This window comes from Rhipicephalus sanguineus, chromosome 4 (assembly GCF_013339695.2).
Source record: "Rhipicephalus sanguineus isolate Rsan-2018 chromosome 4, BIME_Rsan_1.4, whole genome shotgun sequence".
In the NCBI taxonomy this organism is placed as follows: Eukaryota; Metazoa; Arthropoda; class Arachnida; order Ixodida; family Ixodidae; genus Rhipicephalus; species Rhipicephalus sanguineus.
In genome coordinates, this window is record NC_051179.1 from 144,602,878 (window position 1) to 144,630,497 (window position 27,620).

The following is a 27,620-nucleotide window of genomic DNA, read 5'->3' on the forward strand; positions in this document are numbered from 1 at the left end:
GTTGCCCGATGAAGTTGTAATCACCTGAACTCTGGTTACCAGTATTCAATAAAGTTTCCTGCGTGAATTATTGCAGCTCCTTTCCCTGCTGCTGTCGCTTCTGCTCATCTACGACGTCTTCTTCGTGTTCATCACGCCATTTCTGCGTGCGGTAAGACCACTTCCCGCTGCAGGCGCAGCGTGCCTTCCTGGGCAGCACTGTAGTAGGCTACCGCCTAAGAACAAGTATAAGCTCCGCCCACAGCCATAGCCATTCCACTCAGAGAGATGATACATCAAATGACGCTCGTTTACTTTCATGACGTCAAGCACTTCAGCGTGTTTAAGAAAGGCGAATCTTACCAACAGACGCGTTAGTGTTGTTGGTCCTATAGGCAGAAAACGTGAACGTCGGGACAAATTTCGTCCCAGATTGTGATATCGATGCTCGTCTAGAGAGGATAATCTAGTGAGAATCGACGAACTTTATTTTTTCATGCTTAGCACATACATTGGCAGAGGGAAAGTACTCGCACATCGAAAGAAAACCACCTGAAATGGTTACGCCTCCGTCACCTCTTACACACATGACGGAGGCGCACCATGGTTTTGTAGAAGGAGATCACATTACTTCCTTAAGTTGTAAAATATAATAGCTCAATAATCCATGAAGCAGCCTGATACGACAATAGAGAGCTTTATGCGCAAATATAGCGTTCGTTGCATAGGCACGCCGTTTCCGTCACTTAACGGGGTACGACGCATGCTCAGTAGCGAGAAACACTAACGCAAAGCTTTGAGTATACCCTATTCTGAAACTCCTTAATGCGACGTCCTGTAAACTTTCCAGCGAATAGCCCTAGTGATCGCAGATACCAATGTTGGACAATGTCACATACTGAAAGCTATGTCGTTTTAGTGCGGCAGAGTGTACAAAGTTGCGCATTCGCGCCATCACATTTGCCGTGTTCTCTGCCACATTAAGACACTGAGCGCGTGCCGCGCTCAGTGTCTTAATGATCGCGTCATCATTTGCTAGCGCGATTGGGCACAGGTCAAAGCGAGTCGAAAAGGAATGCCGTGTCGCCGCAACGCTGTGAAATCATTATGGTAAAGAGAGCGTTGTCGTGTAACACAGTTTCCTACAATTACCCAGAGGCAACTGTGGCGCTGCGATCGTTAAGACACCATGGGAATGATGTGTAGTACACGGATTTGCCTAATGTTCGTGCTTACGGCTTCTAACGCACTTGTGACTTTGTTTATTGCTGTGTTTTGGCGTTCGCTTCGGATAAAAGAATAGACCGCTGTAAACTTCGCTAACAGATTTGGACTGGTTAGTCTAAATAGAATAAAGTGCTGAAGTGGAACTGCTTACTTCGGCTGAACTTCGTTTTGTGACAAAGCGGACGCAGGCGACACGGAGCCAAACGAAGCCGAAAGAACGAAGTTTAGACAAATCCGTGAACTACCCATCTATCCATGATGGCTGAAGCGCCATGCGTTGCAGCTCCCATAGCCACTAGCGCCGGAGTTCCCTCTGGTAAATATTGTAGGAAACTATGGTGTAACACTGACTTCGTGAGATGCGCTTGGGAATGGCAGACTGTGCTTGTTGGCTATTCTTCAAATATGCGCTTGGGCTACCGCGTTACTTGCGATGTTCACAGCGATCCAGTGTTAACGGGAACATCGGAGCACGTGGCGGCCGCCCGGTGCCACAGCTGGCCGGCGGCTGCGACGAGTTATACGCAGGCGCGGAGAGTACCGTACGCGGTGCTCTTACATAGCGTGAATGGCTTGCTTCGCCACTATTCGAAGCGCGGCAGCAGACGGTAGCGGACGACGAAAGAGTACCACTCACCAGGGGCGTAGCCAGAAATTTTTTTCGGGGGGGGGGGGGTTCAACCATACTTGTATGTTCGTGCGTGCGTTTGTACGTGTGCGTGTATACAGGGTGTTTCAAGAAATGTGTCCAACCTTCGCAAAAAATCAGCAATATGTCACATTTGCTCGGGGCTTTCAGAATTGCTTTTTCTGTAGCGGCAGGAATCTTAAGGTAGTTAAGGACATCATTTAGGATCGTAATTAAGAAAGTTACATTAATTAACTTTTTAATTAGTGGAGTTAGGTGATTGTGTCAAATGGGAGAATTCAAGTTCTTCATGCGAGGAACCCATCTGAGCTTTGAGATTTCGAAAAAGCGTCCTCTAGTAATTGTTGTGGCGCAATGAAATTCAACGAAATGCAAGGGCTTTCAACAGCGAAAGTCATCGAATTCGGTTGAATTTCACTACTTCGTCATTATTACTAGAGGCCGCTTTTTCGAAATCTCAATGTTGGGGTGGGTTTCTGGCACGAAGAACTTCAATTCCCCAATTTGACACAACCACCTAACTCCACTAATTAAAAAGTTAATTAATTTAACTTTTTTTAATTACTGCCTCAAGTCATGTCTCTAACCATATTGAGATGCCTAGAGCTACAGAAAAAGTCATTCACTCATTTTCGACGTCTCAGGAGAATATGGCAGTTGCGTTCTTCCATGTTTCTGTTTATGCTTCGCCATTGAACTTTGTTGAATTTCATTGCTTCGTAATTATTACTAGATGCCACTTTTTCGAAATCTCGAAGTTGGGTTGGGTTTACGGCATGAAGAACTTCAATTTTCCCATTTGACACAACCACCTAACTCCACTAATTAAAAAGTTCATTTATTTAGCTTTTTTTTAATTACAGTCTCAAATAATTTCTTTAACCATCTTAAAATCCCTGCCATTACAGAAAAGCCAATTCTGAAAGCAGCAATCAAATATCGCATTTTCCTGATTTTTTGAGAAGGTTGGACACATTTCTTGAAACACCCTGTATATACGCAAGCAAAACTGAAAAATTTCAGGTGGGGGGGGGGTTCAACCCCCCCCCCCCTTGGCTACGCCCCTGCCACTCACAGCACGCACTGCGCCTGCGCGAAAAAAGTTCCAGCCGCCGTCCAGCTGTGGCGCGGAGCGGCCGCCACCCGCACCGATGTTCCCTTTAGCATTGGACCGCTGTGTTCATCTCGCCAACGCACAGACTGCGTAAGCGTGGTATGATAGGCCGGTTAGTAATGGTTTATTGCGGAAGAGCGCAAAATAGGGCATGTCATCTCTTGCGTTCTGCCCCATTTTTCGCTGTTTCACAGTGAGCCAAGACTGCCACTGCTGGCGGTTATCGAGGTCACTGTTTTCGTGCACTACGAGGATGGCGAACGGGATGGCTTGAAGCACGTCGATGATTCAAGGGGGCAGAAACAATAAAGATTTCATACAAGTATCCGTAGTAGGTAGCGTGTGTCATTGTCTTTATTTACAGTCATATTTTTTACAACGCATTGATACTGCGGTAACCGGTTTTGTGTGTGTGTGTGTGTGTGTGTGTGTGTGTGTGTGTGTGTGCGTGTGTTTTTCTTGTTTTTTTTATTGGGGGGGGGGGGGCTGTTAATATTGGGCGATTGTGTTTCTCCGGGCTTGTAAACGAATAATTTCTGCATTTCATGATTCTGGCTATGAACATGACTTCGTTTACTATTCTATCACTTAATTGTCTTTGTCAGTGGATCACCTGTCGGGCGAAAGCGTTAGCGTTAATTCAACTGACTCAATGAATATGCACGGGAACGTGATATCGAGAATTATGGTGGTAATGTTCAAAGTTGACTGCGTTCATTTACCTACTATACTGGTTGTCGCTCACTGCATGGCTGCACACCGCACTACGCAGATTGGTTACTACTTAGGAAATTCCCTGCATTTGATTCATTCCTTTTACTGGTATAATATTTTCTTTTGCGTTATTCGCGCAGTCCTAAGTAATAATCTCCGCTTTCGCCTCAGCGTGACGAGGCGAAAGCGTTCGCCCATTAAGGCCGCAGAACTTGTAAATTTATCTCATTAATTTGTCCGAAGCTAATGCACGACAATCTTGGAAGATCATTACCTAATGGTTCGTGTGCGAAGCTCGTTGCTACGTGCGCTTAGGGGGAAACGTTGTTCAACGGTGTGCAGAATCGCGAAAGCGTCATGGTCGAGGTGGCGAAGGGCGGCAGTGTCATGGAGACGCTGCCCATGGTCATCAAATTTCCGCGCCTCACGCGAGGCCCCTACAGCAAGTGCTTCCTGCTCAAGTTCTCCATCTTGGGCCTAGGAGACATCTTGGCGCCGGGTGAGCACATTTGGTCGGTAAAACTAACAACGCGCAACTCCAATCATCTCAAGCCTTTTCCATCTTAAGCTACGATAGCTGAGCGCAAGATTTTACTATTGAAATTATGTATAACTAAGTTTGCCGCGGTGCCCCGGCAAAGTATTGAAGGTCGGAGTTCACGTCGTGAAACAGAACATCAGGTTCAATAAGAACCTCTTCACCTCAAGTCATCTGTGATTCTTTACTGTGTACCCGATTGTCGCTGCATGATCGTTGCACCATGACCTCAGGTGAACACGACCGGAGCTGACGTCAATGGGAACGTCGTGCTAGCAAGCAGAGAGCCCTAGATTCATTCGGTTGCTTCTGTAAAATCAGTACCATATTATTGTCAGAAGCCAATATAACAGCCACTATAGTTGTAGCTACCAGGAATGCACCCGAGGAAACGCAGCTTTGTTCTTAAAGATTTCCTTCGCGGGAAACCTCATGCATCAAGAAGTCACAACTCCCCGTGAATTTCGGATATATTCATTTGGAGATAATCTATGAGACTTTCAGAATACGGTTTGTGTCCGCTTGTGTGCTCCGTTATAATTTGGAAACCCAGAACCACGGTATGTCGAGGATGCGCGGCAAGCGGAAAGCAAATGGGAGAAATATTGACACTTCGGAAGACCAGGCTCTATCCAGAGGATGGAAACGTCGCTTCCTCTTGCGCATAAAGCAATGCATGAATAAGAGGCGATTGTTCAGTAAAAGCGGTCAGTTGCCTCTTCGCTCTGACCTGGGCATTGCTGCGAAAAATTTTTGTTGAGTTTCAAGCATTTTGAAGTTGTTTAAATGCAATCTGCTTCCTTGTGATTTCTGTCGCGGTGCAGGTCTCCTCTTGTCCTACTGCCACGCATTCGATCTTCTTGCCCTCGGAAAAAGATTCTACTTTTACATTTCGAGCGCCTGTGAGTAAAGTATTACGACCTTTTGATGCCCACTTCCGGTGCTGTCAAAAGCGTGACATTGGATTTCCTAGACCTATTAGGTACATATGTTTACATCGCTTTATATAACACTGTATTATAAGATGTCTAGACGTGTATGACATATATGCGGTAAGATATTATCTAATATGCAAGGGTCTCAATCTCACCGGAGCTAGCGGGCCGCAGTCACGAAATGTGGTCTCTGCAGGGGCCGAGCCAGTGCAGGTCAGAGCAGGGCGGGGGGGGGGGGGGCGGTGTCTGCACAAATCGCTGTGTAATGCAGGCCTTGTACAATCAAAAGTTTGACAACGGCGCCAACCCGGCGTTTCATACGACGCCACGAGATGGTGTGACGTGTCTCCCTGCATTGGGGTGCCTCGAAGTCAGTGCCGCCTCCCACGGGAGCACGGCGGTGACCGTGACACCCAGGAGCGTAGGCAGAATTCTTTTTCGGAGGGGGGGAGGGTGGGGTCACCTCCTTGATCTGAAGTGGGGCCTGGGCAGGCAGATGTGATCGAGTGTCATTTTGTGCTCTGTATGCCATGGCAGAAAACAAAAATTTTCTGGGCGGGCGGGGGGGCACGGGCCCGGCGTGCCACCCCCTGGCTGCACCACTGGTGACACCCTTTGTCCAGGTGCGTGCCATATCGGGTCGAAGTCGTTGTTGAGGACGCCACCTCTTCTTAAAGAGGCCCTGAAAAACGTTTCCAAGTAATCATCGAATGGCTTCGGTAAAGTAGTTTAGTTTCCTCACGTATCGAACGCCGCAAACTTTTCTTTAGAATCCGTCAAGTACGAGCGGTGTGAGAGATTTGTCGCACGCTCTAATTGCTTTCTCTCTTCTCTCGTCCCGACGAACGCGTTGGAAGCTAAGCAGGGAGGGATGGCAGGGGGGAAAGAAGTCACGTCACGCGCGCTTCATGACCTTGGGCACTTTTTCTTTTTTTTTCTTTGAACGCGCGGCTAACCTTCAGTGGGATCGCGAGGGCGCGCGCGGTTACGTGGTGGCCTCCCGTGGCGGGCGCAGTAACAATGAAGCCAACAGTGTTCAAATCAGCCAATGACCGTGCATTTGGCTATATGGTGCGGTCATTTGAGCATATGGCATCATTTGTATGCAGAATAAAAGCAAATTTTAGCTTACATTGAAAACTAATTGTAGATTTCAGGCTGCGTGCTGTGGCATAATGTTTGGCTCATGTGCTCTCAGGAGACTCGGCTACTGATCGGCGTCGTTTTCTGACCACGCTGAAAAAGTGTTGCAGGGTCCCCTTGAGGTGACGTGCAATTAAGATGATAGACACGCACGTGAAACTGCGGAAATGGTAATAGAAGCAATGAACTGAGGCGTTATATATTCAAGGTGTCTGGCACAGCGCGCGTCCGCTTGCTCCGAGACAACATGGCTGTTCTGTCAGACGTGTTGCTACCCTAAATCTTGTGTACATGGGTACTCTTTCATCCTGTCACCAGAGACCGCGTCCCGGTAAAAAAAAGGAAACGGTTGATGCCTCTTTCATGGGAATTGGTCATACGGCTAAAATGAAACGTGCCTTCACAGAAATTGTTGCCTCTTTGCCGGACCTTAAGAAATACAGGAGCAAAACTTGCGCTGAGTGTAATATGACTGAGTTGTATGTACCTTTATTATTTGTTTCTGAACGCACCCGCGAATCGCAAAAGCAAACCTTGCGCCAAAGACGCATCAGAAAGGTCTCCCTCATGGGCGTCGTATCCTGAGGCATTCTTAGCGCAGAGCATGCCCACATTTATAAAATAACAGGTGTACTTTATTTCAGCGGGGAATTTAGAGTCTCGGATAAAAGTGATGGTCCATGGTATAAATGCTCCCCAAATAACTTGACAAAAACGACATCGTATAATGTCTGGACGTAGTACGCGAATGAAATGGGCGAATTTGACTATCACATGTATGAAAGGTGCGTGGGGTGTCATGCGGAAGGTGCCGTTCGCGTGATTCCGTGTGTGAAACGGCAACGCTCTTTTAGACTACACTTTTTTGCCAACTTCCTTGAGAAGTACTATGTCTTTTAGATGCGAAGTATCTTATGGCGGAGTTCAATCCGGTGGTGGTGGTGGTGGTGGTGTGCAGCGTGACCACCCTTACTGCGCATGCGCGTAGCCTCTCCACTTCCCCTTCCCACTCTCCTCTTTCCCTCTCCCATCCTCCTCTCCACGTTCCCTCTCCCCTCCCCCTTTCCACTCTTCCTCTGAAACTCGGGCTAGACATGCTGAAATTCTCTCCTCCGCAACGCCGCGATGAGCACCAGCGCATGCGCGTCCCCTCCCCCTCTCTCTCCTCTCCTACGCTGCCCCCCTCTCGCACGCCTGCCGACGGCGTTCCCCGCTCGCCCTGTGAGAATTAACGGCCAGGCTAGAGGGAAGACAAGACGCGCGTAGCGTTCTTCTTCGCGTTCCACGACGCGAGGTCGGTAGCATGCCCAAAGAACGCCAACGGAACGCGGTCGTGCAAGGGCTCCGGCTTCGCATTTTTATTAACGTGTTTGTTGTATAGTTGCTTGGTAGCGTAGATGTATTACTTCACTCTGCATAAGATTGCGTCTAGCGTTTGTGTAAGTTATACTGACGCAATTTATAAGCATTCAGTTTTGAAGCGTCTCTAGCGCTTTCCTGTACCGGTTCCATAAAGTTTCCTTTGTGGACTTATCGCTGTATGCGCACCCTCATTGTAGGGACGCGTGGTAGAGTATTCTTAATCGTGAGCTGTTTTTCCACACTTACCGCTCTAGCGTAGTTGAGCATGGGCTCATTTCAGTTTGGTGCAGCAATGGCTGTAGGATATGTTTAATAAATGTGTAATCACTCCTTGGTCAACTTAACTGGAGGGTGATCCGCCCCTCTGTGACGTAAGACGATCAACGCTATTCAGAAATAGATGTATAAAACCAAAATAAATTTTCAAGGCGAAAGCCTTAGATGCCTCAACAAACGCGAAAATTGGCCGCCCGCCTCAACGCCAGTGATGAAGGAAATCATCATCGCGTGAAGGCGTCATCATCGCCAAATTTTGTTATGTCACCATGACGTCACCTGATGACGTCATCGACTGGCATCGTCGCTTAGTGAATCGTGGGCCAATCACCAAGGCAGTGCAAAACGATGTGAGGTGCAGAATGCTTGCAACGCCTTCGACACTGGAGCCAGTGCGAGACTACGTTAGGAGCAAAAGCTTTCGGATGGGGGGCGGGGGCGGATCAATACATCGACTGAGTATAAAAAGAATATGGCTTTCGCCTTCGAGTCGTGTTAGGCGAATGCATAAGCGACGTCATGTGAGTATTTGGCGCTACTGTATATCTAACTCAGGCCCGCACGCTCCGAAGCGAGGTGCCTTCACCATAGTGCTATTCATGTGTTTTATTCTTTATTGCGCGTCCTCGGCATGTATAACGACGCAAATTTCGTCGCACTAGAAGACACACCAACGAAATCCGCTTTAATGACCGTCCGCCACTACGGCGTGACACTGTCTTTTTGAAATTCCTTTTGTGCTGTCGGGAGTTCAACCCAGCCCAGCCACTCAGTTGCAGGCTGTTGCGATTTCAGCGCCTGAAGATACCGCTGCACACATTGACCAAACTATACACGCGCCCGTCGGGCATGCGGGTCGTAATGGTATTCGCCAGTCTTGCAGCGTCATCATTACTGGAGGTCCGTAACCATTACCTGGTCGTACGGGAGTCTCTCATCGTCGCCTATGGCAGAAATCTGATGCCTGGGCATAGCCGTGCGCACAGGGGGGACAGGGGGGGGGGCGGCCGCCCCCCCTAATCACCTAAGATGGGGGGCGCGAAATCTCTCCCGTACATGGACCCTTCTAGTCACCTAAGAGGGGGGCACAAAATCTTCCCCATACACTGACTTAGTAGAGGGAGGCGCTGCGGTGAACCTTGCCCCCCCCCCCCTGGTGGGGAACCCTGCGCGCGCCTATGGCCATGGGAATATATGGGCAATTTCGTCTTTAAAGTTCGGTGCAGCACGTCCCATACATAGACCCCTTCCCGGCAGTGGATGAAGGCATATTGTCCGGTTTTTTTTACAAGGTGAAACCACACTGTTCCAGAAACGTTTTAACATGCAGTGTACCTGTGCATAGGCGTATCTACCGAAGGGGGGGGGGGGGGGCTCCCCTCACTTTCGACCGTGATCATTGTTGGCTAGACGCTGAGAAACCAGCAACCGAGGCGAAGTTTTCCTTCAACGCAGCAATCACATAATTATATAACAAAATTTGTCCTACGCTTCTGTTGTGAAGATTGTCATCCGTGTGTCACGACCACGCACTGTAGGCTACCTGCGGTGCAGGCCGCTTATGCGACGCCTTCGCGCCTTGCGCTCCAGCACTGCAGAGCAGGCTACCTCCGGGCACGGACTCTATAACGCTTGTTCACTCTGTCTGAGTCTTTCGTGCTTTTATTCTGCTCTACCTGGCCTGAAACTTAAATCACAGACGACGCCAATACGGGAGGAACCAGTAAACGTTTTACGGACCGCTCAACCCTCTTCCTATTTAAGGAAATTGGTTTTCTTTCATCGAAAAGGAATAGCATCACCGCTGCTCTACATCCGAACTTCTGTGAAACGATCAACGTGCAGAAGTTTCGAGTGTTTCAGTGTTGCCGAACTAGAAACGCTAGAGAAGGCTTCTGATTTATCGCCGATCAACCTGCTTAGCCTTGCCTATCGTATGGTATCTTGCAACAAGGCGACGAATAAGGCAGTGGACTCGAGCACATAGGGAAGCCCAGCTTTCAAGCTTACCCCGCAACTTGAATTACCAGACTTGGGAGGTGGTCAAGGTCCATGGTTTTCTGGACTAAGGAGGCTGAATTTACAGCCGGGCTAGTTGGTCTTGATGAATCTTGAATTAACTTTTACAGCGCAAAATACTACTCGAACGGCAAAGAAGCCCGCAAGCGCAGCGCTGCTTATTTCTGTATCTCCCTCTCTCTCAGCAAGGATGAGTTCGCAGAGTTGTATGCGCGACAAAGAGCTCAACATCGTTATACTACAATTGAAAATTTTTATTATACTCGTATGAATCCCTCCCGCCAGCTGCTCTAAGTAGCCGCTGTCAATGTGATCGGTGGGCAGCCTTGTTGAATTCCGTTCTGAAGGAGACACTGCCCGGCTATTCCAAAAAAAAAAAGTTTAGGTATTACTTTAGTAAAACTTGCTGTTGTTCTAGTGGGTGCATGTTTACGAGAAAATTCGACGACGCAAACCACCGAGAAGAAAAGGCGAAAGGCATGGTGTGTTATTGCGCATGTGTAGCATGGTATATATATATATATATATATATATATATATATATATATATATATATATATATATATATATATATATATATATATATATATATATATATATATATATATATATATATATATATATATTGTTACAGGTAGCTCGTTTAATAACTATTCACAATGCACAGCGCAGGGTGGACAAGATGGCGACAGTCCAGCAACAACCAGCAAGCGACGTCGTCTTCCTCTTTCATAGAGCCACGCTGTCTGGTATCATAACCCCCCGGCGGTAGAAGCACCGTCTCGGTGCTTAATCTACACAGATGTGGTCGAAGGAGGGAAATAGGGCTTGAGCCGAGACACGTGAACGATGTCGCTCGTAGCTGACGATGACGGCGTTGGATCGGCTGGGATGATCTCATACGTGACGTCAGTCACCTGGCGAACGACACGGTATGGTCCAGTGTACCGTGACAGCAGTTTCTCAGAAAGCCCCACACGCCGAGTGGGTGACCAGAGAAGCACAAGAGAACCCGGGGAAAAGTGCACGTCTCTATGACGACAATCATAGAGCTGTCTTTGGTGCTCCTGCGAAGCTTCTAGGCGGTTACGGGCGAGTTGGCGCGCGTGGTCGGCGCGGGCGATGGCTTCGGCGGCATATTCGGTGGCGGAGGGCAGCAAAGTGTCCAAGGGTAGCGCGGGTTCTCGTCCGTATAGGAGATAGAATGGCGAGTAGCCGGCAGTGTCGTGACGCGAAGAATTATAGGCGAACGTCACATATGGCAAATGAATGTCCCAGTCCTGGTGATCAGCCGCGACGTATTTCGCGAGCATGTCGGTTATGGTCCTGTTGAGGCGCTCCGTGAGACCGTTCGTCTGTGGATGGTACGAAGTTGTAAACTTGTGCTTGGTATTGCAAGACCGCAGGATTTCTTCAACGACAGCTGAGAGGAAGGTGCGGCCACGGTCAGTGAGGAGTTGGCGTGGTGCTCCGTGCACTAAATTATGTCGTACAACAGAAAGTCCGCAACGTCGGTAGCGCAACTCGTCGGAAGTGCTCGTGCGATAGCGTACCGCGTCGCGTAGTCTGTGGCGACAGCAATCCATTTATTTCCGGAGCTGGAGAGTGGGAAAGGGCCAAGCAGGTCGAGACCGACTCGAAAAAAAGGTTCAGCGGGAACCTCGATCGGCTGAAGGCAGCCAGCTGGAAGGGCAGACGGCTTCTTGCGGCGCTGGCAGGGCTCACAAGCGGCGACATAGCGTCGAACAGAACGGGCAAGTCCAGGCCAAAAAAACCGACGACGTACACGGTCGTATGTGCGGGAAACGCCCAAGTGGCCCGCCAAGGGAGCGTCATGAAGTTGGTGAAGGACAGTCGAACGCAGATGTGCCGGTATGACGGGAAGTAAGTCGGAGCCGAGTGGATCGAGGTTGCGGCGGTATAGGATCCCGTCTTTGACGAGATACATTCGTAGAAGCGCGTCACGAGGTGCTGACTCAAGTTGGTCAATGATGGCTCGTAAAGATGCATCCCGGCGTTGCTCTTCGCCAATTTTGAGCAGCTGCGACACAGAAAAAACGTCTGCGATGGTGTCAGTATCGGCTGCTTCCTCCACAGGGTAGCGGGATAAACAATCCGCATCCTGATGCAATCGCCCTGTTTTATACGTTACAGAGAACGTGTATTCTTGCAGGCGTAGCGCCCAGCGAGCAAGTCGTCCTGTGGGATCCTTGAGTGAGGCTAGCCAGCAGAGCGCGTGATGATCGGTGACGACACGGAATGGGCGCCCGTATAAGTATGGACGAAACTTTGCGACTGCCCACACAAGAGCGAGGCACTCGCGCTCTGTGATTGAATAGTTGCGCTCTGCGGAAGATAGCAGTCGGCTTGCATAGGCTATAACACGGTCGTATCCACGTTGGTGTTGCAGTAACATTGCTCCTATGCCGTGCCCACTGGCGTCAGTGCGGACCTCGGTTGAAGCTGATGGATCAAAGTGGGCCAAGACTGGCGGAGTGGTAAGCAGGGTCGTAAGTTGAGAAAAGGAAGAGGCTTGATCAGGGCCCCAGTAAAAAGGGGCGTCTTTCTTCAAGAGGTCGGTGAGGGGGCGTGCAATGGTCGCAAAGTCCTTAACAAAGCGTCGGAAATAGGAGCACAGCCCCACAAAACTTCGAACATCCTTTGGGGACCTCGGAACAGGAAAGTTGGTAACGGCGCGAATTTTCTCAGGATCTGGGCGCACGCCTGTGGCATCGACGAGGTGGCCAAGCACGGTGATTTGACGACGAGCAAAGTGGCATTTGGAGGAGTTCAATTGAAGTCCGGCTCTACGGAAAACGTCAAGAATCGCCTCTAAACGATCGAGATGCGAGTCGAATGTGGGTGAAAAAACAATAACGTCGTCGAGATAACACAAGCAGGTGGACCATTTGAACCCTTGGAGCAATGAGTCCATCATTCTTTCGAAGGTGGCCGGCGCATTACAGAGACCGAAGGGCATCACCTTGAACTGATAAAGACCATCAGGAGTGACGAATGCGGTCTTCTCGCGGTCCATCTCATCGACGGCTATCTGCCAGTAGCCAGACCGAAGGTCGATAGTTGAAAAATAAGTAGCACCATATAGGCAGTCTAGGGCGTCGTCAATGCGGGGCAAAGGATAAACATCCTTTTTTGTAATCTTGTTGAGGTGCCGATAATCTACACAAAAGCGCCATGTGCCATCCTTCTTTTTGACAAGGACGACGGGAGAAGCCCAGGGGCTGCACGAGGGCTCGATAATGTCTTTCGTGAGCATCTTCTGGACTTCTTGCTGTATTACTGTACGCTCCGACGCGGAAACACGATAGGGACGCCTGTGAATTGGATTGGCATCGCCAGTATTGATGCGATGCGTAACGACGGTCGTTTGGCTTAAGGATGTACTGGCAAAATCAAAAATGTCGCGATAGCGCTCCAGAACGTGGTAGAGAGCTTCAGCTTGATCGGACGTGAGGTCCGATGAAACCATCCGTTTAATGTCGACGCCCGAGGAAGGTGATGAAGTTGAACCACGGGCTGAGCTGCAGCAATCATCCACTCTGAAGGGCTCGACATGGTGGTCCTGAAGAGCGGTAATTTGGGCCAGAGAGATACCCAGGGGGAGAACCTGTGCCGTCAGTGCGAAATTGACAAGGGGAAGGCAAGTGCGGTTTCCCGTAATTGTGAGAATCGTGTGCGGAACAGCGACACCACGCGTAAGTATCACGGCAGGAAGCGGTGCAACCATGTAATCGCCGTCAGGTACAGGTGGGGTGGAGGATAAGTCGACGTGTGTAACGGAGTTCGGCGGGAGGCGTATGAAATCGGTGCAGCTGAGACGACTTTGAGGTGGGTCGGTCGGATCGGAAAGGAGAGGCAAATCAAGGTGAAGAGAGCCGGCTGAACAGTCTATGAGGGCAGAGTGAGTGGCTAGAAAATCCATACCGAGAATGAGTTCATGAGGGCAATGTTCGATAACGGCAAAGAGAACGACAGTGCTTCTATCTTCAATAGTGACCCGGGCAGAGCACATGCCAATAATAGCGGCAGTTCCCCCGTCGGCGACTCGTACGGCTCGGTTTAGGGTGGGCGTGACAACTTTCTTAAGTCGGCGGCGAAGAGCAGCACTCATAATGGACACATGCGCCCCAGTATCTATTAACGCGCTCACAGGAACATTGTCCACAGTAACGTCCAAAAGATTCCGGTTCGTTAAACGAGGATTTCTTGCGGAGGTCGTCAATGCAGCTCCACCTCCAGAAGCTGCACTGCCTAGTTTTCCGGTCGGAGGCGCTGCGAATAGGTCGGAGAGGCAGCACGGCGAGATTGTGGGGGTGAGCGAGATTGACGGCGAGCAGGGGATGGTGAGCGGTCGTAGCGAGGTCTGGTCAGAGGTGCGGCAGGAGCAGAGAATGTGGTCGGCATAGAAGAAGCAAGCGCTGAGGACGACTGGTTGACAGAACTGGCCTGGTTTGGAGACCCATGGTGCGCCGGTGGAGCCCAGTGGTTGCGGCAATAGCGAGCGATATGACCAACGCGTCGGCAGTTAAAACAGATGGGCTTGTCGTCAAAGGTACGCCATTCGGACGGGTTGCGTTGTCGAGAATAGGTGGAAGCAAGTCGAGGAGCGGACGGCCGACGATAAAAAGGCTCAGCAGAGTACACAGGTGGAGCAGGATTTAGGCCGAAGTTCGATAATTCTTGACGGACGACGGCTTGGATCAAGGAAACCGTTGTCGGGGAAGGGTCAGGCGTTGAGAATGGAGTGACCACCGGTTGCGCTGCCTCAACTTCTCGACGAATGATGCGGGTGAGGTTGTCACATCGAGGGGCCTGGCGGAAGACGTCATCACAAGAGGAAGTAGGCGCTGTGTTCGGAAGGCGCGTGATGCTTTGAGGTACGCGGCGGGCTTTAGCCTGTTCTAGACGGCGGCATTCTTTAAGGATCGTGTCGATGCTCGCGATGTTGTTAAAAACCAGCAGATGGAAGGCGTCGTCGGCAATACCTTTCAGGACGTGATTAACTTTCTCGTCTTCCGACATGCGCTGGTCGGCCTTGCTACAAAGAGCCAGGACGTCAAGAATGTAGGAAACGTAGGACTCAGTCGAAGTCTGGGCACGCGTGGCGAGAGCCTTCTTTGCAGCGAGCTGACGGCCAGATGAATCGCCGAAAATATCGCGGATCTTCTCTTTGAAGAGATCCCAGCTCGTTATTTCTTCTTCGTGGGTTTCAAACCATGTCCGCGGAGTGCCGTCGAGGTAGAAAAGAACGTTAGCGAGCATGAGTGTGCGATCCCAGCGGTGCGTAGCACTGACGCGCTCGTACCGGTTCAGCCAGGCGTCAACGTCGGTAGTACCATCTCCGGAGAAAGTGCCTGGATCCCGGGGAGGCGAGCATGTGACGTAGGTTGTGGCTGGGGCTGAAGGGGTCGGCGGTGATGAAGCTCCGGGAGGCGAAGTCGGTGAGGGGTCGCCGGTGTTGCGACCGCTGCGCGTTTCCATGGAGGTACGGGAATCGTCCACCTCCACCAATAATGTTACAGGTAGCTCGTTTAATAACTATTCACAATGCACAGCGCAGGGTGGACAAGATGGCGACAGTCCAGCAACAACCAGCAAGCGACGTCGTCTTCCTCTTTCATAGAGCCACGCTGTCTGGTATCATATATATATATATATATATATATATATATATATATATATATATATATATATATATATATATATATATATATATGTATATATATATATATATTCAAACGAGGGTGTGTTAAACGTAGGAGTCGCGACAACTGGACACCGGTTTTACTCCGACAAGGACTAGCTAGCAGCACAGGTAGCGATCGCTCGTCGTCGTCCTTGTCTTCCCCCTAGGTCAAGTCGCATGTCCACTACCTAAGCCGCATGTCCACTACCTTCATTACAATCACTCCCGGGCAATAAGGGAGCCATCCTGGCGACCTAAGGGCTAGCGCACACAAGGGGATCGTAGTACTGCTTGAGCCTCGAAATGTGCACAATTTCTTGTCCGCGGCGACGCTTGTCTGAAGACACGTCGAGCGGCTCCACGAGGTAATTGACTGCAGACGTTTGTTGCAGTACCCGATAAGGGCCGCAGTACTTCGACGATAGCTTGTGGGAGAGTCCCGCAGGAGTAGGCGGAACCCACAACCATACCAGTGTGCCGGGATCAAAGTATGTCGCAGTAGTCGATTCATCGTGGCGATGTTTCTGACGACTTTGGTCGTGCGATGTGAATGAACGAGCAAGTTGGCGACATTCTTCGGCATATGCGGCTGCTCTTGAAACGGTTGTGAACTCGGAGGAGTCAGGCCGGTACGGAAGAATTGTATCCATTGTGGAAGAAGGTTCACGTCCATAAAGAAGAAAGAAAGGTGAGAATCCGGTGGTGCTTTGTGTTGCCGTGTTGTATGCATACGTGACGAAAGGTAGTATGCTGTCCCAATTGGTGTGGTCCGATGAAGCGTACATGGACAACATATCGCCAAGGGTGCGGTTGAAACGCTCCGTCATCCCATTAGTTTGGGGATGATACGCCGTGGTAGTGCGGTGTATGATGCGACACTCCTTCAGCAAGGCTGTAATAGCATCGGACAGAAAAACACGGCCGCGGTCGCTGAGTAATTCTCGAGGCGCTCCATGCCTTAAGACAATGTTCCGGAGTATGAAGCCAGCGACGTCTTTTGCGGTAGCAGAAATTAGCGCTGATGTTTCAGTATACCGCGTCAAGTGATCGATGGCTACTATAACCCAGCGGTTGCCGCTCGGAGTGTAAGGAAGGGGGCCGTATAAGTCAATGCCCACGCGATCAAAAGGTCGGGCTGGACACGGTAGCGGTTGTAACGTGCCGGCGATATGTTGAGGTGGCGTCTTGCGTCGTTGGCACGTAGGGCACGACCGGATGTACTGGCGAACGAAACGGTACATACCGCGCCAGTAGTACCGAAGGTGCAGGCGTGTGTATGTCTTTAAGACACCAGCGTGACCGCATTGTGGATCATCGTGAACCGTGGCGCAGATGTCGGAGCGGAGTTGCCGAGGAATAACAAGCAGCCACTTTCGGCCAATCGAGTTGTAGCTGCGGCGGTAGAGCAGGTTATCTCGAACGGCGAAGTGTTGGGCTTGGCGCCGAAGCGTCCGAGAGACAGGAGAAGGCGTCTTTTTCGAGAGGAAGTCGAGAAGCGAGGTGATCCAGGGGTCTTTACGTTGCTCGGAAGGCATGTCGGAAATGTTGATGGCAAAGGCACCGCCCACGGAAATAGATGAGCAGACGGGCTCCGCAAGCAAAGGTGAGCGGGATAGGGCATCCGCATCAGAATGCTTCCGACCAGAACGGTAAATAACACGGATGTCGAATTCTTGCAGGCGCAATGCCCAGCGAGCGAGCCGACCATTCGGATCTTTTAGCGAAGATAGCCAGCATAGGGCATGATGATCGGTCACAATGTCAAAGGGACGTCCGTACAGGTATGGGCGAAATTTTCCAATTGCCCATATAATGGCGAGACACTCTTTTTCTGTGACTGAGTAGTTTTTCTCAGCTTTCGTGAGCGTGCGGCTGGCGTAAGCAACGACGTACTCTTCAAAGCCACCTTTGCGTTGGGCAAGTACGGCACCAAGCCCGACGCCACTAGCGTCCGTGTGAAGCTCTGTTGGTGCTGACGGATCGAAATGTCGTAGTATTGGCGGGGCAGTGAGAAGGCGCCGAAGTTGTTGAAATGCATCGTCGCACGCCGGTGACCAGGCTGACAGATCAGAACTGCCGGCGAGAAGGTTGGTCAAAGGGGCCATGATTGAAGCAAAGTCACGGATGAAGCGTCGGAAATAAGAGCACAAACCAATGAAGCTTCGAAGCTCTTTAACGGTGGTCGGTTTCGGGAACGCGGCAACGGCACTAAGTTTCGCAGGGTCCGGAAGGACACCGTCTTTTGAAACCACGTGACCGAGGATGGTAAGCTTGCGGGCAGCGAAGTGGCATTTCTTCAAATTAAGTTGAAGACCCGCCGTGGCGAGGCACGTCAGGACTTGCTCGAGGCGAGTAAGATGGGACGCGAAGTCGGTTGAAAATACCACAATGTCGTCTAAGTAGCAAAGACAGGTGTTCCATTTCAGACCGCGAAGAGTAGCGTCCATCATTCTTTCAAAAGTGGCCGGCGCGTTGCAGAGGCCGAAGGGCATAACGGTGAATTCGTAGAGCCCGTCGGGTGTGACAAAGGCCGTCTTCGGGCGGTCGGCCTCTGCCATCGGCACCTGCCAATAGCCGAACGCAAATCCAGTGAAGAAAAGAACTCTGCTCCCTGTAGGCAGTCCAATGCGTCATCAATACGGGGTAGAGGGTACACGTCTTTGCGCGTAATTTTGTTGAGTCTGCGGTAGTCGACGCAGAACCTGATGGACCCGTCTTTTTTCTTAACGAGGACCACCGGCGAAGCCCAGGGACTGTTGGATGGCTCGATGATGCCACGTTGCATCATGTCGTCCACTTGTTGGTTGATGACACGGCGTTCAGCAGACGACACGCGGTAGGGACGCTGTCGTAGTGGGGCTTGCTGGCCGGTGTCAATAGTGTGAACGACTGTTGATGTTCGGCCTAAGGATGGCTGGTCGCAATCGAATGAAGCGCGAAAACGCTGTAAAAGGTGAATGATTTCTCCGCGTTGGTTGGGCGTGAGCTCAGGATCAATGGCGTTCGAGAAAACTTCTTCATGGTCAGTGGTCGCAGTAGGTGGTGTGACAGCACAAATCGAGACTGAGACCGCAGGGTCGAGCATAGCAGCGGGGAGAACGCAGTCGAAAACTTCGTAGTCTCCGAGACATTCCCCACGGAGTACTAATGAAGCGCTAGCCGAAGGATTACACACGTACATCTCAGAATAACCCTTGTCGAATGCGACAACGGCGAATGGAAGCAAGACGTTCCGACGGCGCGTGGCACTGGCTGATGGCGTAAACAGAACAGGTACTGTCGCAATAGGGGCACAGGAGACCGGAATGAGAGCGGCGGAGAACGGTGCAATGGTGACGTCTGAAGCTGCAAACACTTTACTAGATGGGCGGTCTTCGGGGTCGACGCACGGCACAGATAATGTTAGTTCAGAACGGGCGCAGTCCACTAGAGCAGAATTTGACGATAGGAAATTCCATCCAAGAATAACGTCGTGCGAGGAACGGAACAGGACAACGAATTCGACGACATACATGACACCTTGAATAATGACTCTCGCGGTGCACAATGCCGACGGCTGAATGTGGTGTGACGTAGCCGTTCGCAAAGAGATATCGGTAAGGGGAGTGGTCACCTTGTTCAAATTGCGGCAGAGTTTTTCGCTAATAACAGATACAGCTGCTCCGGTGTCGACAAGGGCACGTACATTGACGCCATCTACAGATAGTTCGATTTCGTTCGGAGGACAAAGATTAGGTCTTGAAATGTTCGACAGTAACGCAGCTCTTGCCTCCGGAACTGCGGCTGTCAGTTTTCCCCTCGTGGCGGGCTGCGGTGACGTAGCATTGGGGAGATAGATCGGCAACGAGGAGAAGGTGACCGGCGTGCACCGGATGGTCGGGACTGGTCGTCGGGTCCGGAAGCGGATCAGCAGGAACGGCATAGGGAGGTTGAGCGTGAACGTAGTTGGAGGCTGTGGCATAGGGAGGCTGAGGCTGAACGTAGTTTGAGGCCCCTGCACTGTCACGAAGAGGAAAGCTGCGCCGGCGGCAGTGGCGAGCGACGTGACCTGGAATGCCACAGAAGAAACAAATGGGCCGATTATCCTGCGTGCGCCATGGGTTGAGGGCAGGGGCACCGTTTGCTGAATAAGGTGCTGAAGGTGGACGTGTCGGTAGTGGCTGAGACGGGTAAACTCTGCCAGTAGCTTGGTAGGCGGCAGGGGGCGGCGGAGCACACGCTCGAGCAGCAACGGCAGCATAGGTGAGTGGAGCCGCAACAGGCAACGGAGTCGAACTAGAGGGCAATGCTTCGGCAACTTGCGTCTCGATGACTTGACGAAGAGAAGGCGTCAAGGACGCCATCGGCTCCGATCTGGTCGTGATGATAGAGAGTTGCCGTGCGACTTCCTCACGAATGAACTGCTTTATCTGCGGAAGCAAAGCCGTGTGGTCGGCGCCGTCACGGCGCATGCCCAGAGATGAAAGGTCTGAGATATCTTGAGCAGCGCCACGTGTGGAAGCGCGCTGCCTGCGCAGCTCATCGTAACTCTGGCAGAGCTGTATGACATCGGCAACCGTTCGAGGACTTTTCGCGGCAAGTACCTGGAATGCATCGTCATCAATGCCTTTCAGGATGTGCTTGACCTTGCCTGCTTCGTCCAGGGATGAGTCGACGAGCTTGCAAAGCGAGAGCACATCCTCAATGTAGCTCGTGAACGTTTCACCCTGTCTTTGGACTCTGCCACGCAAGCGCTGTTCAGCTCGAAGCCGACGTACAGCAGGACGTCCAAAGACCTCCGTGAACGTTGTCGTGAAATCCGACCAGGTGGTGCAATCGGTTTGGTGATTCTTGTACCAGAGTTTTGCAACGTCGGTCAAGTAGAAGTTCAGGTTAGTCAGCTTGTCGCTGGCATCCCACTTATTGCAAGCGGCCACCAGCTCATACTCGGCAAGCCAGTCTTCCACATCGTGCTCATCTGTACCACTGAATATGGGAGGATCACGCTGCCGGAGGGCGCCATGGCAGAAAACAGGCGTTGGTGCGGTATCGGGAGCGCCCTGGGACGGTCCCGCATCAGCCATCGTGACGGATCGCGGTAGTCTCCGGCTACGCAGCTCCAGCAGTTCCAGGATGAAGACCAGGCGTACCCAGCACCTCCACCAATTCAAACGAGGGTGTGTTAAACGTAGGAGTCGCGACAACTGGACACCGGTTTTACTCCGACAAGGACTAACTATCAGCACAGGTAGCGATCGCTCGTCGTCGTCCTTGTCTTCTCCCTAGGGCAAGCCGCATGTCCACTACCTTCATTACAATATATATAATTGCGGTGGATTTGCCAGAATAGTCAGTTGCGAGTTGACGCTGTTCTCTTTCGCCTTTTCTTCACGGTGGTTTGCGTCGTGGAATTTTTTTTTTTTAAGTTTAGGTATTGTTCAGCATATAAGTGGGCTGTTTAATGTGCACACGTCATTTTATCGCCACGAGATTTCATATACTTGTGACGTCGCGTAGCAAGCAGGCGATTGTATGGCACACCGAAACATTTTGACGAATGCCGAAGAACCAATTGCCAACAATATGCTGTATTGAAAATAGCTTATTCTCTTATTTTCTGCGCAGTCGTGCATAAGCGGTCATTACGCGACGCGTCATTTTCGCGTCATTTGTTGCATCGCGTTACAAGCAGTTGCTGTGTGCATGACCCAAAAAATTTCGACGAATCATAAACAGCTGACGACCAATACCAAAGGAAACAATGCGGAGCAGTTTAACATTATAATCGCCCACATTTTTTTTCTGCGGTTACACCGTTCGCATTGGCGCATTGGCTTGAAGGTGCCGGAGGCCCCTCCGAGCAGTGTTGAAAATACATAGACGATGAGTATAAAAAATGTGCTACACCTCTATTTCCGAAAATTCATATTTTTTAAAGAAAACGAGTGGTTCAAAAGGTAACAATGATAGTAATATAACGGTAATACTAATACTAACCACGCCCAAGAAACTCTATTTCGACTAGGAGCAAACACGAAAAAATATATTATACGCAATCCTGAATATGTGCGAGGAAGTGTAGCACTTATTAGGAAAAAAGAAAAGGTGTACATGGTAAAATGTACATGGTAAAGGAATTATTTCCACGAAAAACGCAAAGCACACCTTGAGCAGGTTGTTTGGTTTTGGGACGCTAAATGGGACCATGAGGCGATGCGAAGCCCTAGCACTTGCACGATCGCGTTCCGTTGGCTTTCGTTGGGCATGCTACCGACCTCGCGTCGTGGAACGCGAAGAGGAACGCTACGCGCGTCGTGTCTTCCCTGTAGCCTTGCCGTTAATTCTCACAGGGCGAGCGGGGAACGCGGTCGATCTTGGCGCGCTTTCTCTTTCGCTCGAGAGCGGACACTTTCCCTGCATTTCGCCGATCACAAAGCGGTGATAATGAAGGGACCACGTAAACCAACAGTACAATAAAAGCTTGATGTTTATTATGTACGTACACGGTGTTTCACACTCTTTATATGATGTACTGGGCGAATTTCACGGAAGAGTTTCACGGTTTACCAATGATTCTCTCCGGAGCTTCGCCCCACTCATCATCATTCACCCCATAGATATGCTTTGATTTTTTTTTCTATTATACACAAGTCGCTGTGATGGCTTTCTCGCGTTTTGAAAAGGCCGAAGTTACAAAGAAATCGTCGCATCACATTCCCTTACTTCTGGTCAGAACTTTAATGCGCACTTCATTTATAAATATCGCTTTTATCTTTACGGTACCCAGACAGGGCTATAGATGAAACCAATGCTCTAGGCTGGCATCATTTTGCTGAACTCAGCTCTTTGTCTTTGCTTCTTTCCTGAAAAGTTTTGCTGGACTACGAAATACTTGCAGGATTGAGAAATAACGTCAGCACGTTTGCTTTTCTCCAATCATGACGGAAATTCCGAAACGATGTCCATGGTCGTCCATTTCAAGTATACAGCAAGGCGAACAGAGTGCCGCGCAGTTAACTCGCCTGAAACGCAGCTTTTGAAAGAGCACCTAGAGACAGGCATTTAAACTTACGCGTATAGGGCTTCTGAAAACAGAGCTAGTCCACACATGCGACGTTCAGTGAGTGCAGTGCACAAGTGTAAAGGGAATGACACACCTGCAGGCCAGTGGATGCACTTTCGGTAAGGGTTTTCTGCTCTCGAAACCGTTTCACCCTAGGGAGTCTTACTGTGCTCAGTGTTTGCACCTCCTCGCATTAAGCTTCGCAATGAAAAGTAGCCCGACACGAATAGTAAGTTGTTACAAAACAAAAAAAGAAAACAAAATAAGATTCATTTCGCAAACGATGATCAGCCGCCACACATTTTCAAAACATTAAAAGACTTTCCCGCTGTAGTCTATTGTCGCTCTCGGTACTTCAACCGCTGTCAACTAATTTTGTATTGTGTGCAGTAATAAGTTTCCACAGTACATACTCACATTGCACCTAACTTTGCGCATGGACCTAACGTAAATTAACAGCTGTTCTATATGCACAAAAACAGGAGGCTTAAGCCGAAATCTTCGAGCCACTGACTGCAGCTTTTACCTTTTTTTTTTTACCTTGTCTAAAGGCCGCGACATTAAAAAAGTCAGAGAAAATATGCGACCTACGCTCCACCCAAAGCTGCAAATACCATAAGCCGGGCGCCTATAATGCGAATCGGTAAAGCTGCCTACGGTCCTAAGACATTCTCATTGTAGTTAGAAAAGCAGCCAGTGAATAATGAAATTCTGAGCGGCGCGGATTGCAGGCGTTGTAATGATTTCGCATCGCGGTGCTACATTGATGTCTGTCGTTAGGAGAACCGCTCGAGCAATTATCTAAGGAGTTAGACTTAAATGCGTTTGAGTGCTTCCCCGAATTCTGCAGCGTACGGCTTAGGCATGGTGGCCACGTTCACCGCACTTGAGTTGATGCACAACGCACAGCCGGCGCTCCTCTACCTCGTTCCTTTCACGATCATCCCCACGGTGACCACGGCTTGGTTCAAGGGACACCTGTTCGCCATATGGAACGGAGTCAAGGTACACCGTTGCGATACAACTTTGCTTTCTTAGTTAGTACGCCGAGGCAACGAAAATTATATGTATAGATTCTCAGTAGCGGAGTCGGGCACTCCGTACACTCAAACTTGAAAAGAAATGCGTGTTCTAAGCTCCGTGGAAGTCACTTTAAGTGATGTTCTCATCGACAAGGAACACTTTTCTTGTTTAGCGTTCAGTAGCAAGCATAGACGACATGGCGAGGTTGAACAGTTGGCAGATGCTTTATAGAGCTTCCTTATAAAGGTGCTGCTACTTTGGATCGAGCCAATAACACAATTATCCCCACTACAATATACAACTGAGGGCATTTGGAGCCATGACACTTCGTGACCAATAATGAATAACAGGAGCCAGCCCCAGCTCGCGCCTGCAAGACGTTATGAACGCAAAGCATGCTGTTCTAACATTTCGCCTTTCCTGGATCATGAACTAGGACATTTTAACAGTGCGTCACTCCTGGGCCATGCGCTCGAGGTCATTATAGCACTGCGTCTTTCTCGGGTCATTAAGTAGTAGTCATTTTAACAGTACCTCGTCCTTTGTTCATGAACCAGAGGCCATTAAAGGGTGCGTCTTTTTTGGGTCTTGAAATTGTCGTCATTTTAATGGTGCGTCCTCCTTGTTCACGAGGTAGAAGTAATTTTAATGTTGCTTATTTCGCGGGTAATTATCTGCGGAGGTCAGCATAACAGGGCGTCTACCTAAAATCATGAAGCAGTGTCTTCTTAACAGTGCGTCTTCCATGGGTCATGAGCTAGAGGCCCAGATAGCGTACAGCTTACAGTGCGCCGGGCCTCGTGAGCTTCCTTAAATCTCTTCGTCCTCAAAAAAGATGCATCGCCTCTAACTTCTTGGAATGCTGTTCCTGTTTGATTACACCAGTTGCCTGAGAGCTACTCCAGACACCAGGCGAAGGACGAATCAAGGAACCCGACTCCGCACTCGAGTCCCGGAAGCCGAGGCGTTGTGGCTGCCAGTTCGACAAGCGAGTTGATTCCGGACAGCGGAGAAGGCAGCGAAAACGGCACCGCGAATCAGCAGAAGCACAGGCGCCAGTCGAAGGCTTCGAAGGACCAAGGTGAAAAGAAAGGAACCGCGATAAGCTGTATCCCTCCGAATGCAAATTGATTGTTGGGGTTTAACTTCCCAAAACCACGATATGATTATGAGAGACGCCGTAGTGGAGGGCTTCGGAAATTTCGACCACCTGGGGTTCTTTAACGTGCACCTAAATCTAAGCACAAGGGCCTCAATCATTTTCGCCTCCATGGAAAATGCGGCCGCCGCGGCCGGGATTCGATTCCGCGACTTGCGGGTCAGCAGTCGAGCACCATAACCACTAGACCACAGTGGTGGGTGAATGCAAATTGAGAAACAAGAGAAACTTGCCTCTCTTGACTGTGTTCGCAGTGCAGAACTTCGTTGCACATATTGATACCACATATTGATGCCATACGGCATTCATGAGTGCCGTTTTCGCTGTACTGAACAGCGCCCTTACACAGTAGGAAGCACTGAAGCTTCTTAGTCATCGGCGAAGAACTCATGCGCTTTAAGTGGCATTAGTACCGAGTGACACTCGTGTTTCTCTTCCAAGAACTTCCCGTCGAGCACTTAATTCCGGTTTTCGCAATAACCAGAAACAGTCTTCCAAAAAATAGAAATCGATAGTTCTGGTCCGAGTTGGACAGATATCACATTGGACGATAAGTTCATTTGCAATAAGGGTCAATTAACTGCGAGGATAATTAATCAAACTTAATTTATTGAGCTCATTGACACACTGTGAGCAGCTGGGATCATTGCGGCACCTGGCGGAGTAGATATCAACCACGCGCTTCTTTCTACGGGGCCTCTGTGATAGCTCCGGCAACGCGCGCCACTCTAAGTTAATCCAGGCAATACACCAGGGCAGACGAACGCTGAGGTGCGAGTGCCGCTACCTGAAGAAGAATACTTTTAATTTTCACTGAAATTATTCGGAAACATTTCCGCGAATGCATCCGGATCCGTAGCCGATATGGCTATGGTTAAAGATCCTGATGTCAGTGTCAAGGTTTATGGTCGCCTCCATTTTTTTTTTCCTCAGCGCTTTAGCAAGTACGCTTCAGCAAGTATCTCGTCTGAGGCAGCTCATATAGCCACATGCGGAAGACTCGTAGGATGAATGAGGATGGGTTTGATTACACGGACACAGCGAGAAACGATACACCACAACCGCCGGCTGTCGACTGAAAGGTCGCACAGAGGCGGAAAAGAAAGTATGCACAAAACTTTTATGCCATGCTAACGTACGCTAGCGCCGCCTGTCATTTAGGCGCACGTGCGGGTGCACGCAAGGGGCAACTGCTAAGATATGTAATTTCTTCTCTGTTGAAATTAATAGAAGGCAGCTCGCCAATTCACTTTCGCTACTATTGATACGCCTATAGAGCCTCTGGAGGATCGCCATCTAATCTTTCTTTCAACCCGTGTGCTGGCAATGCTTCTCCACATCGTCAAAGCCATCGGTAAGGTTTTCACTCAAACATTCTTAAGTAAGAAAAATAAAATTGCCATATCATGGCTTCAGTCCTCTCTACCCAACCGTGTGTGTACGAAATCAGCTTCAGCTTTGATGCTCCGGCTATGCTTCCTTTAGAAGTAGATGATCCTCGCATTGCTGTAGCCACTGTCGCTGAACATTTAAAGAAGTGCATCACGTCATTACGTTCGTACATGGTTGCAGAAAGCTTCAACAAGAAAAAAGTTGATTTACCTTACATCCATTCTTTATCGCACAGGCTAAAGCAAGTGTCAAGTAGATAAGGGGCTAACGTTGTTTTTACGGTTGTCAATAAGATAGGTAAGCTATTGTTCACCAATAATAATTATTTATTACTAGTGATTATGCCCTATCAGTCACACTTAGGTCGCTCCTAAGAATGCATCTGTTTGGGGTGGACCAGACAGGCCGCGGGCCCCTTTTAAACAAAAGTCATAAAGAACATAAAGAGCAACGACGTACAAAGCACTGAAACACAAGATGATGGCGATAATTTCATCTTGAAGAGAAAAAGACGAGAATGTAACAGTAATCAGCACATAGATATAATGCGTTAGTTTTGTTATTAACGAAATACCGTACAAAAATTAAGCTAAAGAAAGCCTCTCTATGTAAGTATGATACAATAAATATGGCGAGTATACGTCTCACAGCCTATTAATCCTCCAACGAAAAAAACGTGTTGTGCATGTTTTTGTTCCAAAACTTCAGCATCAATCGTCCCAAGGGATGAATTTTTTTTCTCGCTCTAACAGGAGCCGAAGCCGGCTTCTCCAAAAATGGAAGACTCCCTGGCCAGGAAGGCGAACCGCTCCAGCACGGCGGCGTTGGCGGTAGCGACGTCGTCGACAGCTGCGACCACGCTACCGTCGCGTTCCTTCATCGCGGCAATCGTGATCTGGAGCTGGCGGCGTCCAACATCGTGCCGGCGCCAGCATCTGGGACGCGCGGTCCTCAGGCTTCAGATGGACGCGAGCAGTGCCCGGCCGCGTGCGTAGTTGGCGCTGCGCGATACAGGTGGCGCCTCCTGCAGGGCTGCGCAGGAACGGATGGGCAGGACACATCCCGTCTCTGCCACGAGGGAAGGAACGGTTTCCGTCGTGACCTCTCGGGTGGTAACGGGCCCACTACCAGTCCGTTCCCCGCCTAGGCATGCGGCCTGGTCTGAGCCACTCGCTGCACTACGGCTTGATTCAGCTTCGCTATAAAAGGATAACTGTTTTAAGAAAAACACGAAATATGGCTGAACGTGTCCTGCTTAATATGTAAAGGTCTTTCTCCGCGCAGACGCATTCTACGAATTATCCTGCTATTGTGCAGATTATTCAACGAAGGCTGTATGTG

At 49.9% G+C, this 27,620-nt stretch overlaps 1 protein-coding gene across 1 annotated transcript; it reads left to right on the top strand.

Moving 5' to 3' along the window:
- Nucleotides 1-76: 76 nt before the first annotated feature.
- LOC119390782 (signal peptide peptidase-like 2B) lies at nucleotides 77-27,620 on the top strand. The gene is made up of 6 exons (XM_037658480.2): nucleotides 77-151; nucleotides 4,026-4,182; nucleotides 5,046-5,123; nucleotides 23,556-23,710; nucleotides 24,614-24,809; nucleotides 27,032-27,620. The coding sequence occupies exons 2-6, from the start codon at nucleotides 4,041-4,043 to the stop codon at nucleotides 27,424-27,426; spliced, it is 966 nt and encodes a 321-aa protein (XP_037514408.1). The 5' UTR covers nucleotides 77-151; nucleotides 4,026-4,040; the 3' UTR covers nucleotides 27,427-27,620.

Coding starts and splice junctions, on each gene's coding strand:
- LOC119390782 (XM_037658480.2), top strand. CDS start 4,041: ATGGTCGAGGTGGCGAAGGGCGGCAGTGTCATGGAGACGCTGCCCATG. Junction 5,124..23,555: donor CTTTTACATTTCGAGCGCCT/GTGAGTAAAGTA, acceptor CGAATTCTGCAG/CGTACGGCTTAGGCATGGTG. Junction 23,711..24,613: donor CCATATGGAACGGAGTCAAG/GTACACCGTTGC, acceptor TGATTACACCAG/TTGCCTGAGAGCTACTCCAG.